General features: G+C 39.6%; 1 protein-coding gene across 1 annotated transcript in view; it reads left to right on the top strand.

Annotated features, from left to right (window-relative positions):
* The window catches only part of LOC103972827 (signal peptide peptidase-like 2), a 70534-nt gene that overhangs the window by 13599 nt on the left and 34817 nt on the right, over positions 1–22118 (top strand). The window contains exons 3-10 of the mRNA XM_009387196.3: positions 2626–2737; positions 2843–2962; positions 4925–5049; positions 7532–7711; positions 7841–7875; positions 7994–8150; positions 9258–9311; positions 9386–9478. Coding sequence (XP_009385471.2) covers positions 2626–2737; positions 2843–2962; positions 4925–5049; positions 7532–7711; positions 7841–7875; positions 7994–8150; positions 9258–9311; positions 9386–9478 — 876 coding nt within the window. The remainder of the gene's footprint in view (positions 1–2625; positions 2738–2842; positions 2963–4924; positions 5050–7531; positions 7712–7840; positions 7876–7993; positions 8151–9257; positions 9312–9385; positions 9479–22118) is intronic.

Genomic DNA, 22118 nt, shown 5'->3' with positions numbered 1-22118 from the left:
TTAAGAGAATGGGCGAAACCGAGTACCCCAATTCTCTTATCTATCCAGTAGAGGAGCTCTGCACAAGTTCAAAGACCCTTAGAAGATAATGAAAGACAATAGTTGTCAAATCCTCACCAACGGTGATCAGTGCTACTGAGAGTAGATTGTCCGCTTTATTTCCCAACGAAATGCCAATCGAAAGAGGAAGTGATGCGAACCTACTTGGATGTGACAACTAAGTGAAAGAAGAGTCAATGAACAAATGTTGTGGAGGAAGGACCCAAAACTTCAGAAGTTTGCGAGACGATGCTCATTAAGGCTCCAACAAGCATCCACCCAGTTCAAGCAACATGAGGCATTTGAGAGACTGACGCAGTAAGGATGGTCTTTTCCTTCATTTGGGGGATCCGCAGGAATCAATAATGATCAACACAATTCAGCCAACCCCACACCAGAGTCAGAGTCATTGGTGAGTTGAAGCAGAATGGCGGATCAAAGGTTCGACTACTCAAAAACAGCAGCGGAGAGCAGCTAGGAGCTAAGAGGCGCATTGTAGCTGGAGCAGAAGATTGAAGACTCAACAAAGGCGAGGAGTTGCAGTGTCGATAAAGGCTTCAACGAGGACGTCGAAGGAATAAGTGGGGGAGAATGTCACGGACAAACTTCTAAACAAGATGTTTGATGTAATGCTTATGTATGTCCGTGTCTTTTGGCATGTTCATGCTTTGTAGAGGGGCGGCCGAAGGCTTAATAGTCCCATTTTAGTTGGGTTGGTGGCCTCTTTAGGCTTGTAAATAAAGGTTGTGTCATGTGGACACGTGCGAGAGATTTTCGATCTGTAATGGACCATTTTACCCTTTGTTGTGCAACTGTTCAGAACTTGTAAAGTCTGTTTGTAATTTGCATTGTCTATGAAGTGTTTTTCGGAGATGTTTGCTTGTGGATCCCGATTGAGGCGTTCTCTCTAACCCGTTCTCTCTTTTGTTGGTCCTAAGGGACAATGAGAGGTTTCGGGGAGGCTGACCTTTGCGGACGGACACGCAAGGGTGCCGCACGACTTAGGCAAAACCAGCTAAGTCTGTGACACTCCGGTAGTGTGTTTTTCTTCTGCTGTTGTCGCCTACTGCTGGGCCTCCTTGATAGCCCCTGCCGAGCCTCCCTAGATCTCCTCCTACCTTATTCCATCTCCCTCTTCTTCTCTCTCTCCTTCCCCCTCGCTATCCCTCCCTCTTTTTCCTCCTTTATTATCGCCCCTTGATAGTTCCCTTCCAACCAACAACCCCCTCTCCCTCCTCATCCTCTTTCTCCTCTTGCCTGATTCCTTTTCCTTCCTCTTTCTCTTCCTACCTAATTCCTTTTCCTCTAACTGTCCCCTCTCTCTTTTTCCTTCTCCATCATTGCCCTCATTTCCCCCTCACCCTCCCACCATCACCACCTCCTCTTGGGTATCTCCCCTCACAACTGACAGTTGCCAAGCCTCCTCGGACCTTGACAGCCCCCCTCTCTTTCCTTCTCCTCCTCCCTCTTCTCTTTAATTATATATTTTTTAAAATTTTAATATTTGCGATCGTTTAGTTTCTTGCCTAGGCGAATGCCTAGCACCTTGTGCATTTTGGTACCTTGAGGCGTTCTAGTGCCTAGTGCCTTTGACTACACTGGTTGGTAGACATGGTTTGGTCCTGATATTGTGCTCCACCAAATGTGAGATGAAGGTTTAATGGTGCTACAAAACCGGTACTATTACTATGCTGTTCTGGTGGACAGTAAGATCCATCTGATTTTACATGTTGAGATCAATTGTCAAAATTTTACCTTGACCCATGAAATTGATGCCGCAACAGTCGCAAACATCTGAAGCCTAGTTTTTTCATAGATCTAGGTTAGATATGCATATATCCAGCCTCAGTTAACTTTAATCATGAGTTGCTCATTAAAAGTTTGATGTGTAAATGACAACAATTGAAATGAAGCAAGAGAAGTAATACATACAAATGAAGATTAATGAAAAAATTAAGATGTCTATCATCTTGGAGAGTTCTTCCCTTGCTTGAGATCCGAAGCTTGATTGGGGAGAAGAGTAAAAGATGGCAGACAACAGCTTGAATGGTTTTGTTTCTGAAATTTCAGCCCCAGATCTGCTTTGAGTGTTGGGAAGAGAAATGATTTGCATTAGACTTACCACGTTGTACAAATTTATATGGTTCAAACTTCATATACTTGAGTGGTAAGTGCAGTAGTTGCTATGTACCAGACTGTGATCTTGGGTCAAAACAGTGCTGTCCAGTACCTCAGTTTGCGCACAGATAAATAGTTGAACCTGTAAATTCTGGGCAGCTTGTATTGGTTTGACAGGCATTAAATCCTTGATTAGCACAAAATAGATGTTCTTATAAGTTAATCAATTGACGACTCCCTGTCAATCAAGAACATCCCAAATTAAGGGGATTTGTTCAGAAAATTTCTAATGATGAAACTCCATTGTGGGACATGATAATCAAATTTAGTTTATTTCACTATTGCTCCTTTCATCTCTTACTGTCTCCACATAGATATTAAGATACTAAGTATGTCCTTGTTTTATAGATATATTTGTTCCTTTCCCTTTTTTATTTTGGTCTTCCTAAGGTGCTCCTTCTGTTGCAGTTATCAAACTCTTTTGTTGTTGCCGAGCGTGGGAATTGCACTTATGCAACCAAGGCAGAAATTGCAGAGTCCAGTGGTGCAGCAGGTTTGATGGTGATAAATGATGATGAAGGTAATATTTCTCCTCTTTTACCTTCAAAGTATGTTTCTCAAGTTACAAATTCTTATAGAAACAATCCGTTTCTTGTCATCTAACAATTTATCTGCTACATCTCAGATCTTACTGAAATGGTGTGCACTAAAAATGAAACTCATCTGAATATTACAATTCCTGTTGTTATGATACCAAAGTCAGCAGGGGACTATCTAAGAAGATCTATGTCTAGTGGTGGCAAGGGTGAGTTTTAAATGTACAAGTGAACTTTCACTTTATATTATGTGTGAGGATTTAGTTGTATGGTTCTGATTTTGATATTTCTTCTTCAAAGGCAGATTAACATCTGCACTAAGTCTAATGGTGTCTGGATATGGATATGGATATGAATTTGGATCGAAAAAAAATGAATACTGATGCAGATGTAAAAACAAGTACATGTCTGCATTCTTTTTCAAGCCATAATTTATCCTAAATGTCTGAGATGGATTAAAGTATTTATTTCTACAAAAACATGCCAACCAATTTAAGGAATTATCAAAATCAATCTACAGTAACAACAACAAACCTTTATAAGGCCAATTATTCAAGGAATATATATATATATTTATCTCCATAAAACAATTATGTACCTTTTGCAATATTTGGTTAAGTCAGATTTCTATCAAGTATCAAAACCAGTTTTAGCAATATTTGGTTTTGTTTTCGTATTTCTCGAAATCTAACATGTATCCATGTCCATGACTCCATAATGTACCCAACACGTTCATATTCATTTTGAACGAAAAACACTTAAAATTTAGCACCTTTTAGGCTTTTACTATCCTGATCCTCCATCCTCCGCCCTTGCTGGTTATCATGTAAGAAACCTACAGAATTGATCCAAACAGCTGATCTTATTTGCATTTTGCAGTATCTTCAAAGTTATGTTTACTTGTTTAGCACAGTTACATGCCCCAGATATCAGGCAGTCACAAACAGCAAAATAACAAATAAAGCAAATATGAATTATATAACCCACTAAATTCAGTTCTCAACCAATACATATTTGAGGAAATTATGTAGCTGGCTCCTTTTTATGCAAAAAGAGCTTGAATAATAATAGTGCCTTATATATGTATATATATAGATCGGAGTCACCAGACAATATTTATTTGTCTTGAATTTCTGTAGGTTGGTTACCATTTGTTTCTTGTTGACCATCAAACAGATAAGGTTGTCTTATCACTTATGATATGTGATTATGTGCAATGTTTTATTATATATTATTTTAAAATGCTTGTAAACGTGGGAATTAAATCCTTATATACATACTGCTTTCCATAATAATTTAGCGATTAGTTGAAACAACTCAAACAAGTGTATGCCTGTAGATGTTCTCTGGATCCTCTTAAAGGATCATCTTTTCTTTTGATGAAGGTTATGAATAATTGATATTTTAGGTGGTTGGTCTGGTAATTATTATGATGCTGATACTGACCATAAGTTGAATTATAATCTAAAAGTTTTATTGATAGTTCCTTTTATTTTTTTAATTTTCTTTTCTTTGTGTAGTTTTACAGCATTATTTTATTTGATGATTAAATTCTTTATTTGATTTGGCTGCTTGTTTTTGCCATAATAATTTTTTTAAAATTTAAACTAAGTACATAAAGATAAAAGTTTATGTCATCTGTAGTATTATAATGTGCATCTTAATTTCTTAAGGAATAATTATTGCTATACCTAGGTGAAAATGTCCTTCTACAAGAATCCACTATGGATGTGTACTTTATGTATCTATCTAGTATGTTTTGTTGAGTAATTCAACTTTTGCTTTGGCAATATTCTTCCATAATGAGATGGCTTCTCTTCCTTGCAAATCTTCTACAATCATCATATCTGGTAATCATATAGTTATATACAAAGACTTGTTTTCTCAAAGTAATTCAGCAGCAAATTTTCTCCATGTTATTAAAAAAATTCCACCTGCTATTATCAATCTGAGGTGGAGATGCAGTTACTGCCTAAAATGCGTGGTCGATACCTGATAGCATCTCTTGAATCTTAATACTTCTGACTGGTTTTTGATTTTTTTGTTTGGTTGGTGTTTGACTACTTTGAGCATAGACCATTATTTAAATTTAATTTAAACCTTGTGTACCATACATGTTTAATTTTGTTCTTCAGCATTCTCTTACCAAAGGCTATTTTTAAATATCACAGTGGACATCCTACTATACTCACCAACTCGGCCTATTCTGGATATCTCAGTGGTCTTTTTGGTATTAATGGCTGTTGGAACCATTGTCAGTGCCTCTTTTTGGGATGAATTCACAGCACATGAGCAGGTTGGTGAGCATTATAATCAATCCAGATGGAAGTTCTTTCTACTTGCAAATTTTTAATTTTCAAAATCCTAAACTTATTATTTTAGTGTCCTCTTGACTTGTAAGTAGAAATAATTGAGTAAGGACTATTCCTAGTTTTAACTTAACTCAATTATTTTCTGCTTTTGAAGGAGCATCAAATGGTGATCATTTGTTTATTGTAATGAAGCTTCTGATAAACTATAAGTTTTCTGCTCTAAATTTTTTCAAAACATGAGAAAAAATTATAAGGTGTGGCTAAATCAAGATTTTTGTTCTCCAATTTATTTGTACTTATTTTTATCTGATATGATCTACAATTCTACATATTGTAGCTTGGTTTTCTATGTTCTAGTTTAGTTTGCTACTCTGACATATCTGGTCTTTAGTTACTCATGCTGACTTGTATGAACTTTTTGATTTACTTGACATTCTTTTGCAAATGATAATTTGTCACTTATCTAGCAGCTGGAGGTTATATATGTGTTTGCTCATATGTGCCTAAAAAATGTAAAGGTTGCATATGTATGTGTGCATTAACAAGCTTTGGAGGTTAAGTCAATTTTAAGTTCAACTATGAAAATGGCTCTCAATAATACTGCACATATACCAAACAAGGATTTGTACTTTCCATGATTGAAATCTGTGAATATGGCCTAGATGAAAACATATTTTGTTGACATCGAAATGAAATTACCTGGAAAATTAAAGAAAGAGACAAGAATCTTGCCAGGACACTAAAATGCTCTCCAGGAGAACTATTGTTACTAATGCACATGTATGAAATACTTCATAAGGACCTGCATTGGCTTGTGTTTTTATCAGAGTATTTTTTATCGAACAACATTTTATGTTAACTAGGCGTAGCAGGTATGTAATAACAGAAGGTCTTCATGGAAGATTACTGATTGGTGCACTAGCAGGCACTACAAGCTCAAAGCAGACCACTATTTTAAAAAATTATGACTTGTATTATCAAAATGATTAAATTATGTTTTTTAACAAAGATCTTAAGACCATATGTTGATATAAACAGCACCACACATGATTCATGTAGAGTAGATGCCATGCAATGATACAAACATCAAAATGCCAAATCACGACATGATCAAGGATTTAAATACTGGTTCAATACCAACACGGATTTCATATCAGATGGGTATGGTACCAAGAAGGAGGAAGAAGAGGAGAAGAGGTGAGTGTACCTGGGAAGAATAAGGAACAGCGGCAGCGATGAGGCACCGACAGTAGTGTTGTACGCAAGAAGAGGGCTCGCATTCATGAGCCCTAATTTGTTTTTTTTTTTTTCTAATGCTGAGTTGGATGGGACCCACCACTTTTTCTTTTTTTAATATTTTTAACTGGGCTGCTTGAAACGGGGGTGGTCTATGTACCGGCCCATACCATACCATTTCGGGTGGTACAATAGTCCTTGTGTTGAACTACTTGTACCATTAGTGGTTCCTGGTCAGATCGAAAAATTCCAACTGGTTATCACTGGTCCAACCAGTGTTATAAACCATGAACATGATTGTTGATAAGATGTACAATGTAGAAACAAGATATCAAATATAATGTGTGATCAATATACTGAAACATTATCAAACAAGTAAGATATAGTATACTAGAGATTGTTATACATGGAGAGAACGCAAAAGTTGAAAAATGAGAATCAATTCGTCGAACAACGATGATACTATTAGGTAGAATCTTTTGAGGATGGGAAAACAAATTAGTCACTGTTTTTTGAGGATGGGGTAATCTGTCTTCTTTTTTTTGCTTTATTGTTTTTATTCAAGTTAAAAACAAACTTTAAAATTCTTTCATATAAACTGCATTGCTAGCCTTGGAGTTAAACCTGATAGCTAAAGGGCTTCATTTTTCTTTAGCATTCTGTGACCAATATCTGTGGATCTTGTTACTAAAATGTGTAATGGACTTGAGTTGGCCACTATTGGCCTATAGCATAGAGGCCTTTACAGCAGCCAATGCCTTGCTACAACTGGCTTAATGCTGTCATATACATATATCTAGCTCCCCAAACGACTATGTAAGGCATTGTGGCTAGTGACTACTTTCTAGAACTCACTGGGAACTGCAGGTTTTACTATATATAGAAGGTTTGACTACATCTACAAAATACAATATTCAATCACAATTATGTGGGTAAAGTTGCAATATTAGAATGGTCTTGGCTTTGTTCTTTTGTTTTTAGCTAGTTCTTCTGCAGGGATGCATGAGCATGATGCCCAATATTAAGGGCTTTGAAATAATGCCTAGGCACTGAAATAGTTTGCTTACATTTAGGTCTATGTTTGTTAGCTTCACTTTTGCCTGTTGACAAGTAAGCAATGGATATATGCAGTCTGCTCAGTGGCAATTATATATGATTTCTTTTTTCATATTGTCAACATGTAGTGCTTGTAAGTGTACAGTTAATTAATAGCTCTACTTTAATGGACAGGATCAGCCTAGTGCTGAAACAAATCAAGAAGATTCTGAGAAGAATACTTTAAAAATTAAAGCCGTGGGAGCTATAGCTTTTGTAATAGTAGCATCAGCTTTCTTGGTGGTGCTCTTTTTCTTTATGTCTTCTTCATTTGTCTTTGCACTGAACGTGATATTCTCTTTAGCGGGTTCACAGGTACTGAATACATTGAAGACCTGTCCCTGTAAGAAGTCCATAATTTTATCAATAACAAATATTCTATTTTGGATTTGTTAGCCATTTTGTTTGTCTTCTAATGTTTCTTTTGAAGTGTCTTTATATCAGGGAATGCATTTCTGCATAGTATCACTTATTTCAAGGTATGTTTGCATGAACCAGCACTTTAGTTAGTTGTGCACAATTTTTTTAACTTGTTTTCATGATGGTAACTTTTCCTTTTCCTTTTTGTTAATTTTCCTATTCAATTCTATTATCCAGAGCTTCCAAACGCTGCAGACAAATGAAAATAAACATTCCCATTTTAGGGAAGGTTTCAGTTATTGCCATTGTGGTTCTACCTTTTTGCATTGCATTTTCCATTATTTGGGTTGGAAATCGACATTCACCACATGCATGGATTGGCCAAGATATCCTTGTAAGTTAGTTCAAACTGGTGTTTTACATGTTTCTGTTACTCTGTCATCATCTTGAATCTTTTATGCAGAATTATTCCATTGTTCACAGTTTGGTTGGTTAATATTCAGGACCAAGTACCACAAACTTGCAGTGATTGGCTTAAAGTTATTAGGTTTATTGATTCATAAAACTATAAATACTTAACTAGTTCATATAACATATTCTCATAACAACTTGACATTTTTACAAACATAAAGCAATGACATTCAATCCTAATGTCATGTTTAGGTGACCTCACCTATAATACTTGTGTATAGCTAACTAAACTATTAAAAGCACCAAGTAGCAAGTTTTGAAATCTTAGTCTGGTACCGATATGAGTCATCGACCAAAACCAGCAGGTTGTTGAATGCAATTGATAAGGTGTCAAATCGCTCGACTTGATTCTTTCCAACGGTGTGATTGATGTTATTGTCTTCCCTTTTACCTTTGCATGCTAAAATTGTTCAAACGGTCAAATTGACCGTTTAAAATAGAGCAATCTGAGCCCTTAATCGGTAATGGTTGGCCGGTATAGATCTTGTATCGCTCGATATGGGGTCATGTAATGGGTACTGCCCGGTAGAGGATGGTCTGTGTATCATTCTTCTATCGGACCGGTATGTACCACCCATACCGAGTGGTATAGCGAACCTTGATCTCAAATTGGTTCGGACCATAAAGCTCCTACTAGGCCCCCTTTTTTTTGTTTCTTCGCTTCACTAATAAATTGGAACATGTTTCTAAGACCAATTACAAATTATATATAAAAAACACATGCATAAAAACTTTTAGAAACACTGAAATTATCACATGATATATGACTTTTGACAGCATACCTACTACATTTAACGGTTCATATGTAATTATTTATCTGTGATTATGTACAGAAATAAAATTTCATTCTTCCAACATTTGGCCAAGAATATGCACCACATGTTTGAAATTGAACGTAAAAAAGGACCTTTTTTTTCTTCTCATAGAAGATTTTGCATACCTTTCATTCTATGTGCTTCAAGATGGGGCATGCCCATTTTTTCAGGATTAATTTTTTTCTTACTGGAACTGTTCTTTATAATTTATTCAGGGCATCACTTTAATGATAACGGTGTTGCAAGTGCTTGAGTTACCAAATATAAAGGTAATATGAACAACAAGATCTATGTTGTGATGAGCTGACAAAATTTTATTTATCTAATATTTGCATATATTCAGGTGGCTTCAATTCTTCTTTGCTGCGCATTTTTCTACGACATATTCTGGGTTTTCCTCTCACCCCTTATATTTCATCAAAGCGTCATGATTGCTGTAAGTTCATATCTTTTTTTCCCTGGACCTTTTAGTATAATTTTTTATGTATGAATGTACTTATATGTTATTTGATGTCATAGGTGGACACCTTGTAATTGCAAGGAATATATCAAAACTGTTTAAGATTCCAGCATTCAGTTTTTGAAATAAATGTCATTTAAATGCTTTTTCTTATCTTGTGACCATGCTTCACAAACAATCTTTCTGAACTCTTTATGTTTGAAGTATCTGAATGACTGAACCTTCTATGTTATTGGTTTCTTGCATGAACTAACTTAATGATTGTTTTAATGGTGATTTGTTTATTTTTAATCAAGAATCCATTTACACTTACAAGACCTCAATGATTGCTTGTCTACAAACTAACCTGACTTTCCACCTAGATATGGTTGGTATCAAAGTCTTTTGTTTTGCAAATATAATATTATATAATACTTTAAAAAAAAAAGTACACATGCGACCCAAAAATGTGGAGTTTAACAGCATACTATGCTCTGATGGCTAAGAAACTGTCCAACAAGACTGACATTTTGCAACCAAAAGAAAATATTTCTGCTTGCATTAACAATGGACAATGGAGGAGCATAGGTCCTGTTCAAAATGTTCGCTAACTAACACTTGGGAGTCAGACTCAAACTATGATATACAGAATTCTTTCTTCGTGCACCATCTCGAGCCCTTCTAGAGTTGCAGCAGCTTCACGCTAAAGGCAACTTCTGTTTGTCAGTTATCTGCAACCAGAAAGCAAGCAATTAGGATCCTCATTGAGAATTGAGACCCAATTCTCCCATTTAGATTTGAGTCCTTGGATCCATTAGAATTCAGCTTATGCCACCTAGGTGTGGACCTCTCCCAAGAAATAGACAATCTGTATATCTCTTAATAGCCTTCAGAAGAAGACTCAATGTTCATCATCTGAATATAAGAGAGGGTTTAATGCAAAGCAAAATTAAGAGATGAGTAACCCCCATTACTATATACCATATATCAAGAAATCATGCATCAAAACCTTGTAGAAGTATTGAAGAGGAAACATAGATATGCCTTAACAATTGGAAGCTTGAAATATTTGTAAACACATAGACAAGTTAAAAAGTAAACGTATATATGTCAAACCTTCTTAGTGATATTATCAAAAGGATTACTATGATTCAATGGGAAGTGGTTTTAGGTCTTTAATGTGATTTAGTTGTAGATCAAGTATATAATTCTTAATAATCTATTCATTATTTTACTACTATCATACATGATACTTATATATAATATGCCACTGGTGAAAGAAAGAGAGGAAGAGGAAAAAAAAAAGAGGTGGTGGTGGAGGAAGCGACATCAGAGGAGGGGGAGAAGAGGAGGGGGAAGCATACTTGAGGTCCACGACACATTGTCACGAATGGTCATTGCACACTCGCAATAACTTTGTCAATGAACAGTTCATTGCTTTTGTGTGTTTGTACAAATGCTTGGCAGCATATTTTGATATGGTTTTGTATGTTTTTGCTTGAAAATTGTAAGTAAGAACAGATCACAGTGCTGTAGTGTGATCACTCACCACGCTGGGCAGAACTAACCGAAAATGTTTTCGTTTTTGTGTGCCACGGCTTATTTTTTGTAGGTTGCGGTACGATGCAAAACGTCAACCATCTCAGCAACCTGGAACCCCCTAGGTGGCACCTGGCTGGATAGGGGTTTGAGGTAGTATTGGGCATTGATTGTATTTCACAAGTTCACACATTAAGTTGACGAAAACTTGCTATCGCACCTGACACCCAGTGAGCAGTCGTTTGCGGACTTGCAATTACTCGTTTTGCCTTCTAAAGTCTTTGTTTTCTCCTACCTCTCTTTTTTCTCTTGCACACCGAGTGTTTGCTGAATTGCTTGTAAAGTTGTCCTCTTCGTAAAATGTCGGGACTTGTCTGTAGTCGCAAGAAGAAGTTGAATCTCAGATCGACAAGGTTGAGTCCTTGGTTGATTGATTGGTAGAAGACACCAAAGACTCCGTGCAACATCTGCATGAAATCGTGGCGGAACTCATGTCCAGGGTGACATTGCTTACAAGGGCTCTTAATGCGGGAGGGAGCAATATTCGCATTGCTTCACCACAAAACTTAAGGGCACCCGAGTCGCAATGCTACGGGGTGCTAGGGATGCAAAGGACCTCAAAAATTTTCTGTTTGAAATGGAATAGTACTTTTGAGCTACGATGCTCGATTATGAAGAAATAAAAGTTTTGATAGTAACCATGTATCTGAATGAGGATACAAAACTTTGGTGGTGAACACGTTGGGAAAAGATCCAACAAGATTAGTGTCGAGTGGACACATGAGAGGACTTGAAACGGGAGTTGAGAACTCAGTTCCTATCCGAGAACATAGAGTTCGTTGCAAGAAGGAAGTTGAGATAACTCCGCCAAAGTACTTTCATTCGAGACTACATAAAGCAATTTTCTGTATTGATGCTGGACATATATGACATATTCGAGAAGGATAAGTTGTTTAGCTTCCTCGATGTCCTGAAGTCGTGGGCACAACAAGAACTACATCGAAGGAATGTCATTGATGTAATCGAGGTAATCGCAGCCGCGGAAAGGCTCATTGACTTTGTTTCCTTAGAGGACTCGGGGAAGAAAAAATAATCTTTGGGAAATCGCCTACCCACATATTCTCGAGGGAAGGTGTTAAGGGTGAGGAAAAGAAAATGAGTTCCCATAAAGGGCCCAGCTCAAAAGGCAAAGCCCTAAAATCTAGCGGATGCTTTTTGTGCTAAGGACCACACATGGTGTGGGAGTGCTCACAAAAGCAAGAACTCAATGTCTTAACAGCATCAATCCACCCCCCCAGATTGGATAAGGGCAAGGCCATTGCCCTTAGTTCGAGTAATTCAAAATCTAGCAATGATGATGAAGAGTTGCAAGGATCCCGGATGGGAGTAATACGTTTGTTGAATGTGTTGCGGGGTTAAGTGAGGGAGAACATAAAGACAGCTACAGAAAACATGGAGTAATGAGTTGATGTACGTGGACATCAAGCTAAACGGCGAAACAACCCATGCGATGGTGGACATGGGCGCTACCCACAATTTCATTACTGACCAAGAAACAACGCGACTTAAATTGAACTTGGAGAAGAACCCAAGTTGGATAAAGGCAGTGAACTCAAAGGCTAAGTGGATCTTAGGGCTGGCAAAGGCGGTATCTATTAAGATCGGGATGTGGAGCGGAAGCACAAATATGATGGCAGTGCCATTAGATGGCTTACAAGTGATTCTCGGAATGGAGTTTATACACGCAGCGAAGTTGGTGCCAATTCCGTTCCTAAACTCCCTATGCCTAATGGGAGGTGATGACCCTTGCGTGGTTCTATTTTCTCGAGGAGGAACCAAGGACCTACAATAAATATCGATATTACAATTGAAGAAGGGGATACGAAAAGGTGAATTAACTTTCGTGGTCACTATAAGCTAGAGCCACTTGACGTGGAGGCCATTCATGAACCTGCTATTGGTGGAAAATGTTTTGAAGGAGTTCATAGATGTCATGCCACTTGAGTTGCTGAAAACTTTGCTGCCACGCATAGGCGTGGATCATCATATCAAGCTGAAGCCAGGAGTGAAGCCTCCAGCGAGACTACCATACTGCATGGCTCCTCCAGAGTTGGCAGAGCTCAGAAGCAGTTAGATGAACTGCTAAGCGGTGGTCTCATCTATAGTTCTAAAACACCATTCGAAGCTCTAGTCCTCTTCTAAAAAAAACAAGATGGGAGTCTCTGGTTATGCGTTGACTATCGGGCCCTAAACAAGGTGACGGTGAAGAACAAGTATCCCATCCCATTCATCGCGGACTTGTTCGATTAACTGGACAAAGTAAAGTATTTCTCTAAACTCAACCTTCGGTCGGGTTACTGGTAGGTGCGCATTACTGAAGGAGACAAAGCGAAGACTACCTGTGTGCCTAGATATGGAACATTCAAGTTCTTGGTGATGCCTTTCGGCTTAACCAACTCTCCGGCTATATTCTGCACTCTCATGAACCAATTATTCAAGGAGTCCCTGAATAAGTTGGTGGTTGTTTACTTGGATATCATCATTTACTGCAAAACGCTCGAGGAGAATGTCGAGCACATTTGAACAATTTTCAAGGTTCTCAAGGAGAACACTTTGTGCGTAAAAAGGGAGTAGTGCTACTTTGCTAAAATGAAGATTTTGTTCTTGGGATACTGAATTGGTGATGGTTCCATTCAGATAGATAAATCAAAAGTGCAAGTTGTGGTGGCATGACGAACACCGAAGAAGATATCGGCGCTGAGATCCTTCTTTGGATTCGTCAAGTATTATCGGCGCTTCCCAGCTAGGTACTCGAAACACACAGCTTAACTAACAGAGTTGCTGAAGGAGTAGCCTTAGCGATGGTCAGACAAATACGAAGCAACATTTCAAGACCTAAAGGCTGTTGTGTTGGAAGAACTGATACTTAAATTGTCGGATTATGGGAAGCCCTTTGAAACCATACGAATGCTTCAAACTTCGTTATTGGGGGAGAACTCATGCAGGAGGGTCACCTGGTGGCCTACGAGAGCCGTAAGCTCAATGAGACTGAGTGGTGGCACCTGGTGTAGGAGAAGGAGATGACAGTGGTGGTTCACTGTCTTGGATCACAATTTATGCTAAGGACGGACAACATCATATTGAGTTACTTCCAAACTCAAAAGAAACTCTCTCTAAAGCAAGAACAGTGGTAGGACTTCCTGGCTAAGTTTAATATGGTAATAGAGTATAAGCTCGGAAGAGCAAATGTCGTGGCCGATACATCCAGCCGGAAAGTAGAGCTAGTGAATGCCATGTAGCTGGAAGGCGGAGGCCAAGCAAGTTAGTTGTACTCCAAGTTCCTTTACAAGATTAAGGATGGATTGTGTAATGATCCCTAGACAGTAACCCTGATGCAACTAATTAAATAGGGCAAGACATGATGATTTTGGGTCCAGGAGGGACTTGTCTACGCCAAAGGAAATAGAGTTTATGTTCCTCGAGTGGACAATTTGAGGCGTGAACTCTTGAGAGAGTGTCACGATTCCCTTTGGGTTGGACATTTGGGTATTCACCGAACGTTGGCTCTCGTGGAGAGAGCCTTATATTAGCCGAAGATGGGGATTGATGTGGAGGAATATGTTCGAACGTGTCTTATTTACCAACAAGATAAGGTAGAGTAATGAAAGCCGATTGAGCTTTTGGAGCTGTTGCCTGTACCAGAAAGGCCGTGGGAGAACATTTCCTTGACTTCATATCAAGCTTACCGGTAGTAGGGGGACTCGGATCGATACACGTGGTGGTCGATTAGTTTTCAAAGCATGCAACATTCATTGCTGCACCTCTAAACTGTTCAGCAGAGGAGGTAGCCAAGTTGATGATGAAGAATGTGGTGAAGTATTAGGGAGTCTCGCATGATATCATCAGTGATCGAGATGCACGGTTCTTGGGATGATTCTGGATCGAGTTATTCAAATTGCTGGGGTCTAAGTTATACTTCTCCATAAGTCTCCACCTCCAGACGGATGGCCAAACTGAAAGAATAAATTCGCTCCTTGAGCAATATCTTCGGCATTACGTGAGTGCCAACCAACAAGATTGGGTGAAGCTGTTGGACATTGTTCAATTTTCTTACAACTTGCAGTGGAGCTCTTTATCGAACAAGAGCTCCTTCGAGATCATTACATGATTGCAGTCGTCGACTCCTCACACCTTGGTGATCGGTTATACTAGGAGTAGTCCATTAGCATATTACTGTGCAAAGGAATGACACAAGAGATTGAAGAAGGCGACTAAAAAGATGAAGAAGTGGATCGACTTAGGAAGGTGACCATAAGACTTTAAAGTTGGTGACTTGGTGTTGGTGAAGCTCTAATCAGCATCACTTCAGTTCTTTAGGCATAAAGTGCACAAGGGATTGGTGCGCAATTACAAAGGACCCTTCCCAATAATCAACAGGGTAGATAATGTCTCATATAAGTTATAGCTGTTGGCATGACTTAAATTCATAATGTTTTCTATGCAAGCAACTTGAAGCCTACCATTCAGACTCGCAAGATGCTTCCCCAAGTATTTCAACTCGGCTACTGCACACCAGAGCCTCTTACGAGAAGCGAATTAAAACCATTTTAGTGGATTACAAGACAAAGCTACCCTATGGAGCAAAGCAAATCAAATACCTGGTGAAGTGACGAAAGCTTTCTCGAACAGAAGCCAATTGGGAGCCTGAAGATGCCCTCTAACACAAAGTAGTCATCAAATCCTACTAGCAATCGTCGACAATTTAAGTGGGGGAGAATGTCACTAACGGCCGTTGCACACTCACAACATCTTTGTTAACGAACCGTCTGTCGCTTTTGTGTGCTTGTACCAAGGATTGTAATTTTGTACTGTACCGAAGTTTCAAGCATAGCTCGGTACGGCATGGTACGAGCGTACCGAGTGGTACAGTAGGGTGTATCGCTTGGGTATATATATATATATATATATATATAAAAGTAAAAAAAAGGGGGCGACATCACTGAGGTGACGTCGTCGCCTTGTTTCTTCTGCCTACGTGGGGAGAAGAAACGTCACTTCGACGACGCTCCGTTTCTTGTCCCTGTGATGTCACCGAGGCTTCTTCTCTTTGTGCGGATGAGGAGAAGTCGCTGACGACACCGAGGCCTTGTCGCCTTAGATGAGGAGGCAACATCTCATCTACGGCGTCTAGTGAGGGAGGCCGGCAATGGATCGGGATTGTCAAGGGGGAGCGGCGTCAGATCTCTAGGTTCTCCCTTTTCTTCTCCCTCTTCTTTCTTCTCCCTCGACTAATACCATCCGGTAGCGAGCGGTGATGGTCGAAATCGACCGTCACCGATGGATTTAGGGTGGTAACTGGGTAGAAACAACCCCAATCGGCGGTACCGCCCGGTACGGGCAATATTATTCAAAATTAAAGCACCCTGGAACCCCTTAGGTGGCACCTGGCTGGATAGGGGTTGGGTATTGATTGAATTTCACAAGTTTGCATGTTAAGTTGATGGGAATTGGCCATCGCGCTCGACACTCGGTGTGTAGTCGTTTGCGGATTTGTGACTATTCGTTTTGCCTTCTAAAGTCCTTATGTTCTTCCTCTCTTTTCTCTCTTGTACACGAGTGTTTACTGAATTTCTTGTAAAGCTGTCATCTTCGTGAGACATTGGGACTTGTCTGTCGCTCGTTTTCGATCTAATTAATTTGCTTTTTTACAGGCCCTATGGGACCTGAGCAAAGTTGCAACTAGGCTGACCCTTTGCGGATGGATAACGCAAGGGCGTCTTATGACTTAAGCAACTCCAGCTAAGTCTATGACTTTAGTGCAAGGGTACCTCATGACTTAGGCAATTCCAGTTAAGTCCCTGATAACATGATGGGCAGTGGAGAGGTAGTGGCTGTGAATGATAGCAGCAACTTGTGGGACTCCGCATGGATAGAGAAGATAACAAAAGTGGCAACTCATGGGGCGCTACAGACTTAGTTGGTTTTGCCTAAGTCGTGTGGCACCCTTGTGTATCCATCCGTAAAGAGTTAGCCTCCCCGAAACCTCTTATGATCCTTTAAGGACCTACAAAAAAGAAGAGGGGTTAGAGAAAGAGTTTAACTCGAGATCCACAAGCAGCCATTTCAACAAACATTTGATAGACAATGTAAATTACAAACATAGACTTCGCAAGCTCTGAATGGTCATGCGGCAAAGGTTCCAAGGTGGTCCACCGTGGTCAAAAGTTCCCACAAGTGCCCACATGACACCACAGTGGAACAAGGTAGCGAACTAGCCCTAGACACTACCCTAAAGATGCATCCAACCATGTGCCACCCAGGTAGCTCTTGGGTGTTGTGCTAGCTGACATTCCACACCACTTTATAAAGCTAGAAAACCCTTAAATGGTTGCTTGGATGGTTTGTTTCAAGGCAGTTTTGCCTTTGTGCGACGACTGCACATAACCTACATTTATAAGCCTAAAATGGCTACAAAAGCCTACTGCAAGCCTTCTATATGTTGTGCAAAGCATAAACAAAACCGGAAGACATAGACATACATGAGTATTACATCGAACATCCTATTTACAGCTTCGTTCGTGACATTCTCTCTCGCTTGTTCCTCTAATGTTCTCATTGAAGCCTTTGCGGACGTTGGATCTCCTCACCTTTATCGAATCTTTAATCTTTTGCTCCAGCTACAACGTGCCTCTTGGCTCCCAATTGCTATCTACTATTGTTGTTGAGTAGTTGAACTTTGATCCACCATGCTGCATTAACTCGCCAACGACTCTGACTCTGGTGTGGGGTCAGCTGTGTTATGCTATCCTTGTTTGGTCTTGTGGAGCCTTTAGATGAAAGAAAATACCTTCCTTGTTGTGCGCTAGTCTCTTAAACGTCTTGCGTCACTTGAACTGGTTGGATGCTTGTTGGAGTTTTAGCGAGTACCGCCTTGCAGACTCTGAAGTTTTTGAGGTCTTTCCTCTATAAAATTTACCTATTGATTCTTCATCTACTTAGTTGTCGCCTCTAAATAGGTTCGTATCACTTTCACTTTCGATTGACATTCTATTGAGAAATGAAGCAGAGAGTCTACTTTTAGTATCACGGATCACCATTGGTGAGGTTTTGACAACTGTTGTCTTTCACTAAGTTTCTTCAAAGGATCTTTGAGCATATGCAAAGCTTCTTTGTTGGATAAATAAGAGAACTGAGATATTCGGTTTCACTCATTCTCTTAAGGGTTGAGAAGACAAAGGTTATTTGACTTCGCTTGCCTTCTCGAGGGTTGTACTCAAGGTTTGCAATACCGAATGATACCGTCTATACCGGGTGGTATGTATCGGTCCGTCAGCAAACTGGTACACGGACCGCTTGCTATCGAGCGGTAACGTTGATTGAGGTCGTTATCATCGATGGTGACCGAGGGAGAAGAAAGAGGGAGTCGAATGTGATTGAGGGAGAAGAAAGAGGGAGAAGGTGAAAGAAGAGGCAAAAGGGGAAAAAGAAATAAGAAAAAAAAAAAAAGAGAATCTGAGATTGGCGTCGCTCTCCTCGTTTACGGCAACTTCTAATCCGCACTCGGGGAGAAGAGTATCGGCGTCGCGGGGCAAAGAGAGGCCACACCTCAACGAATTTTTTTTTTCTGTGACGTAAATTTTTTTTTTCTTGTGATGTCGCAAAATTTTTTTTTTTCTACGACGTCGCAAAATTTTCTTTTTCTACGACGTCGCAAAATTTTTTTTTTTCTGCGACGTCGTCTTGACGACGTCGCCCGAGAAGAGAGGCGGTGTTGCCCTGCGTGGGGAGAAGAGGTATACCGAGACGTTTACCTCTCTTATATATATATATATATATATATATATATATATATACCGAGCGGTATACAAAAATATATCGCTCGGTATACAGTAACCATACCGTATTGAGCATTTCTCGAAATTTTAGTGTGGTATGAAATTTTAATCCTTGGTTATACTCTATGCATTAAGTTGGTTACTAGCCTTCGCTTGCTCTTTGCTCATACTTTTGAAGCACCCGAAGTGTTTGTACTCTTTGCTTTGAGTTAGCTTCTGCAATGCGTCTTTTTATTACCATCGAACTTCTGGAATGCAAGAAGTTTTGCCCGAAAAAGAGCAAATTTTCCCACGACTTAGAGCATGTCTCTAATAGTTTTGATCGACTTTGGGATTGTACCGTCTTCTTTATCATTTTTGTGATCTACTCCTCTGAGTAGAGAAGGTACAACACCGTGTATTGCCTACTTCTTTTCTTGGTTGAGCTGTTAGGACTCTAGCTAGGAGAGTCCTAATTGAGAGGGATATTCATGTAAAACCTACGTAAGCCGACCCCTATTAAAGAGGTGAAGAGGTCGGCTAGGGTTAGGAGGTTGTTTCTTAGAGAAGATTTAGGAGTTGTAAAGGAATATGAGTCTTGAGTAGAAGTCCTATTAGGAGTTGGTTAGAAGTAGGAGTCTTGAATAGGAGTCATATTAGGAGTTAGGGTTTAGAAACCCTATAAATAACCATGTATTCCTCCTCTTTTGATAAGCAATAGATGAATCTTTTCTGCAGCCTTTGAGCAGCAATTTGGAGGGAGGAACCCCTATAGAGTTCCAAGGAGGCCGATCCCCTAAAGAGATCAACCCCAAGTTTAGAATCTGTAAGGGTTCTATCACCTAGTATTAGAGCAGCGTTCTTGGCGTCTCGCTGCCCTTCCACAGCCATCCATCAACCCTCCACAACCACCCAAAGCAATTCCCACAATTGCTTAAAAGATCGTCGCCAAATTTCGCCGTCATCTCCACCATCACGGATCATCCTTTGATCTCCCCGTGAATTGTAACAGGTTCTGGTTTTCTACCTTAATGCTGCTGCAATTTAGTTATCCTTATTTGAAAATCTCAAAAAAATTATTCCTATATTGATGCATAAACTTTTCGTCATAAAGTTTTCATCTCTATGACGAAAGATACATTGCAGAATTCCAACCGTATAGCACCGTCTGTTTGATCTTGCTACTATGTTTTTTCTATCCAAATCTCTACGAAATTTTTATGACATCTTTGACATTTCCTAACAGCAGATTTCCTTTGGTTTTGTCAAAAAATTCTCAATATAAACCATTGATATTTTATATCTAATCTGCTATACTTGAAAATCTGCACTGTAAAATTTCAGCTGCATAGCACTGTTTGTTTGATCTTGATACTACGTTGTTTCTATCCAAATCTCTATGAAATTTTTATGATAGCTTTGACACTTCCTAATAGTGGATTTCCCTTTGGTTTCATAAAAAAATTCTCAATATAAACCACTGATCTTTTATGTCCAATCTGCTATACTTAAAAATCCGTGCTGCAGAAAGTTTCAGCCACGTATTGTTGCCTTAACCCATCTATTTGCAATCTTTTTTGAATGAAATTTCTTATACACTTCATAGATCATCTTGGCTTCCATCTAAGATTGATATATTAAAGAATTCATCTCTAAAAACGATTTTGTGTTGCTGCAAATTTTCGTCGTAAACCACTGAAATTTTTCGATAAGAATTCTACAATCGCAACTTGCATCAATTTCCTTGTTATTATACTGCCAAATTTTTCTTGATTAAATTAGACATCCTTGCTGTCATATAAACTGTGATTTTGCTATCAATTCTCTCCTCAATTCTCTCAAGTTTTTGGTGGAAATTACGTCGAGAAACTGTTGTTTCTTCGACGACAATTCTACTCTTACAAGACAACACATACTTGCTGCAACTTCCACTGATTTCTATCAAACCTTTGCTACCATCTACCACAGATCCAAAACTTTCATCCACAGCCCTAAAACTCTACTAAACCACACCCTCAAACTGCACCCAAAACAGCCACAAAACAAGCCTAAACCGCAGCTTACATCCACCAATCCACCAACCCTTTCGACCATCACTTCTCTCAACCTATACATGCCTTTAACCCAACAACAAAAGAGAGATCTTAACATCATAGATTTGGGGGCATATACTATGGCATCTAAGGAGGCAATCAATGCTAAATTCGAAGCCTTGGAGGCGCGAATGGAGGATAAGATTCGGACGCTCTTTACCGAACTCAGATTGGGCCGACCACTAAGCCCGAAGAAATCATATCAAGGAGAGAGCTTTGCCCAATCGCACCAAGCCCGAAGAGATGACTTCCAAAGGAGGGGAGGCTCTATGACCGACCCCAACTATCCATGCATGAAATTGAACTTCCCTAGATGGGAAGAAGGAGACCCGATTGGTTGGATTTCGCGTGCGGAGCGATATTTTCGGTACCACAAAACCGTGGACGCATCTATGGTGAAAATTGCAGCTATACATCTTGAAGGGGATGCTATACAGTGGTTTGACTGGTTTGAACATACTTATAGAGTCCTTTCATGGCGACAATTCAAAGAAGGACTGCTGATCCGCTTCAGACCAACCGATTACGAGAATATTGACGGACAACTAGCAAAGATCCGACAAACCTCCACCATTCAGGAGTACCAAACCGGGTTTGAAAGGTTATCTAATCAAACTCATGATTGATCTCAAAAACAGCTATTGATGACCTTTATTGAGGGCTTGAAGCCAGAGATCCAAGGAGAAGTTAAAGCGCGACAACCGTATATGCTTATGGCAGCCATCTCTTTCGCACGACATCAAGAGGAGCAATTGAACCATGAAGCTCGGAGGACTAGGGTCGCTCCTCAACCAGTAATATTGAAGCCCTCAGCCCCCCCTACTGTCGACCAAGTCCCTACACCAAAGAGGTTAACAAGAGAAGAGCTTCGGGAGCGATATGCGAAGGGGTTATGTTGGCATTGCGACGAGCCGTGGAGCCGTGAGCATCGTTGTAGTAAAGGGAGACTTCTTATGATTGAACCAGTAGAAGAAGAGGTCATTGAACATCCAGAAGAGATCCTTGAACATGAAGAAGAAGATGCAGAAGAAGAGTCACAACTGACCAAAGTTACGGTACATGCACTAGTCGACTACTCAAATCCGCAAACGATGAAAGTTGGAGGCCTTCTTAAACAACAACCGATCACTGTTCTCATCGACACGGGCAGTACTAATAACTTCGTAAACAGTAAGGTGTTAGGACTCTAGC

The sequence above is a fragment of the Musa acuminata genome, chromosome BXJ3-2, assembly GCF_036884655.1.
Source record: "Musa acuminata AAA Group cultivar baxijiao chromosome BXJ3-2, Cavendish_Baxijiao_AAA, whole genome shotgun sequence".
In the NCBI taxonomy this organism is placed as follows: Eukaryota; Viridiplantae; Streptophyta; class Magnoliopsida; order Zingiberales; family Musaceae; genus Musa; species Musa acuminata.
Note: the sequence above shows the minus strand (reverse complement) of the source record. Positions and strands in the feature narration are given on the sequence as shown.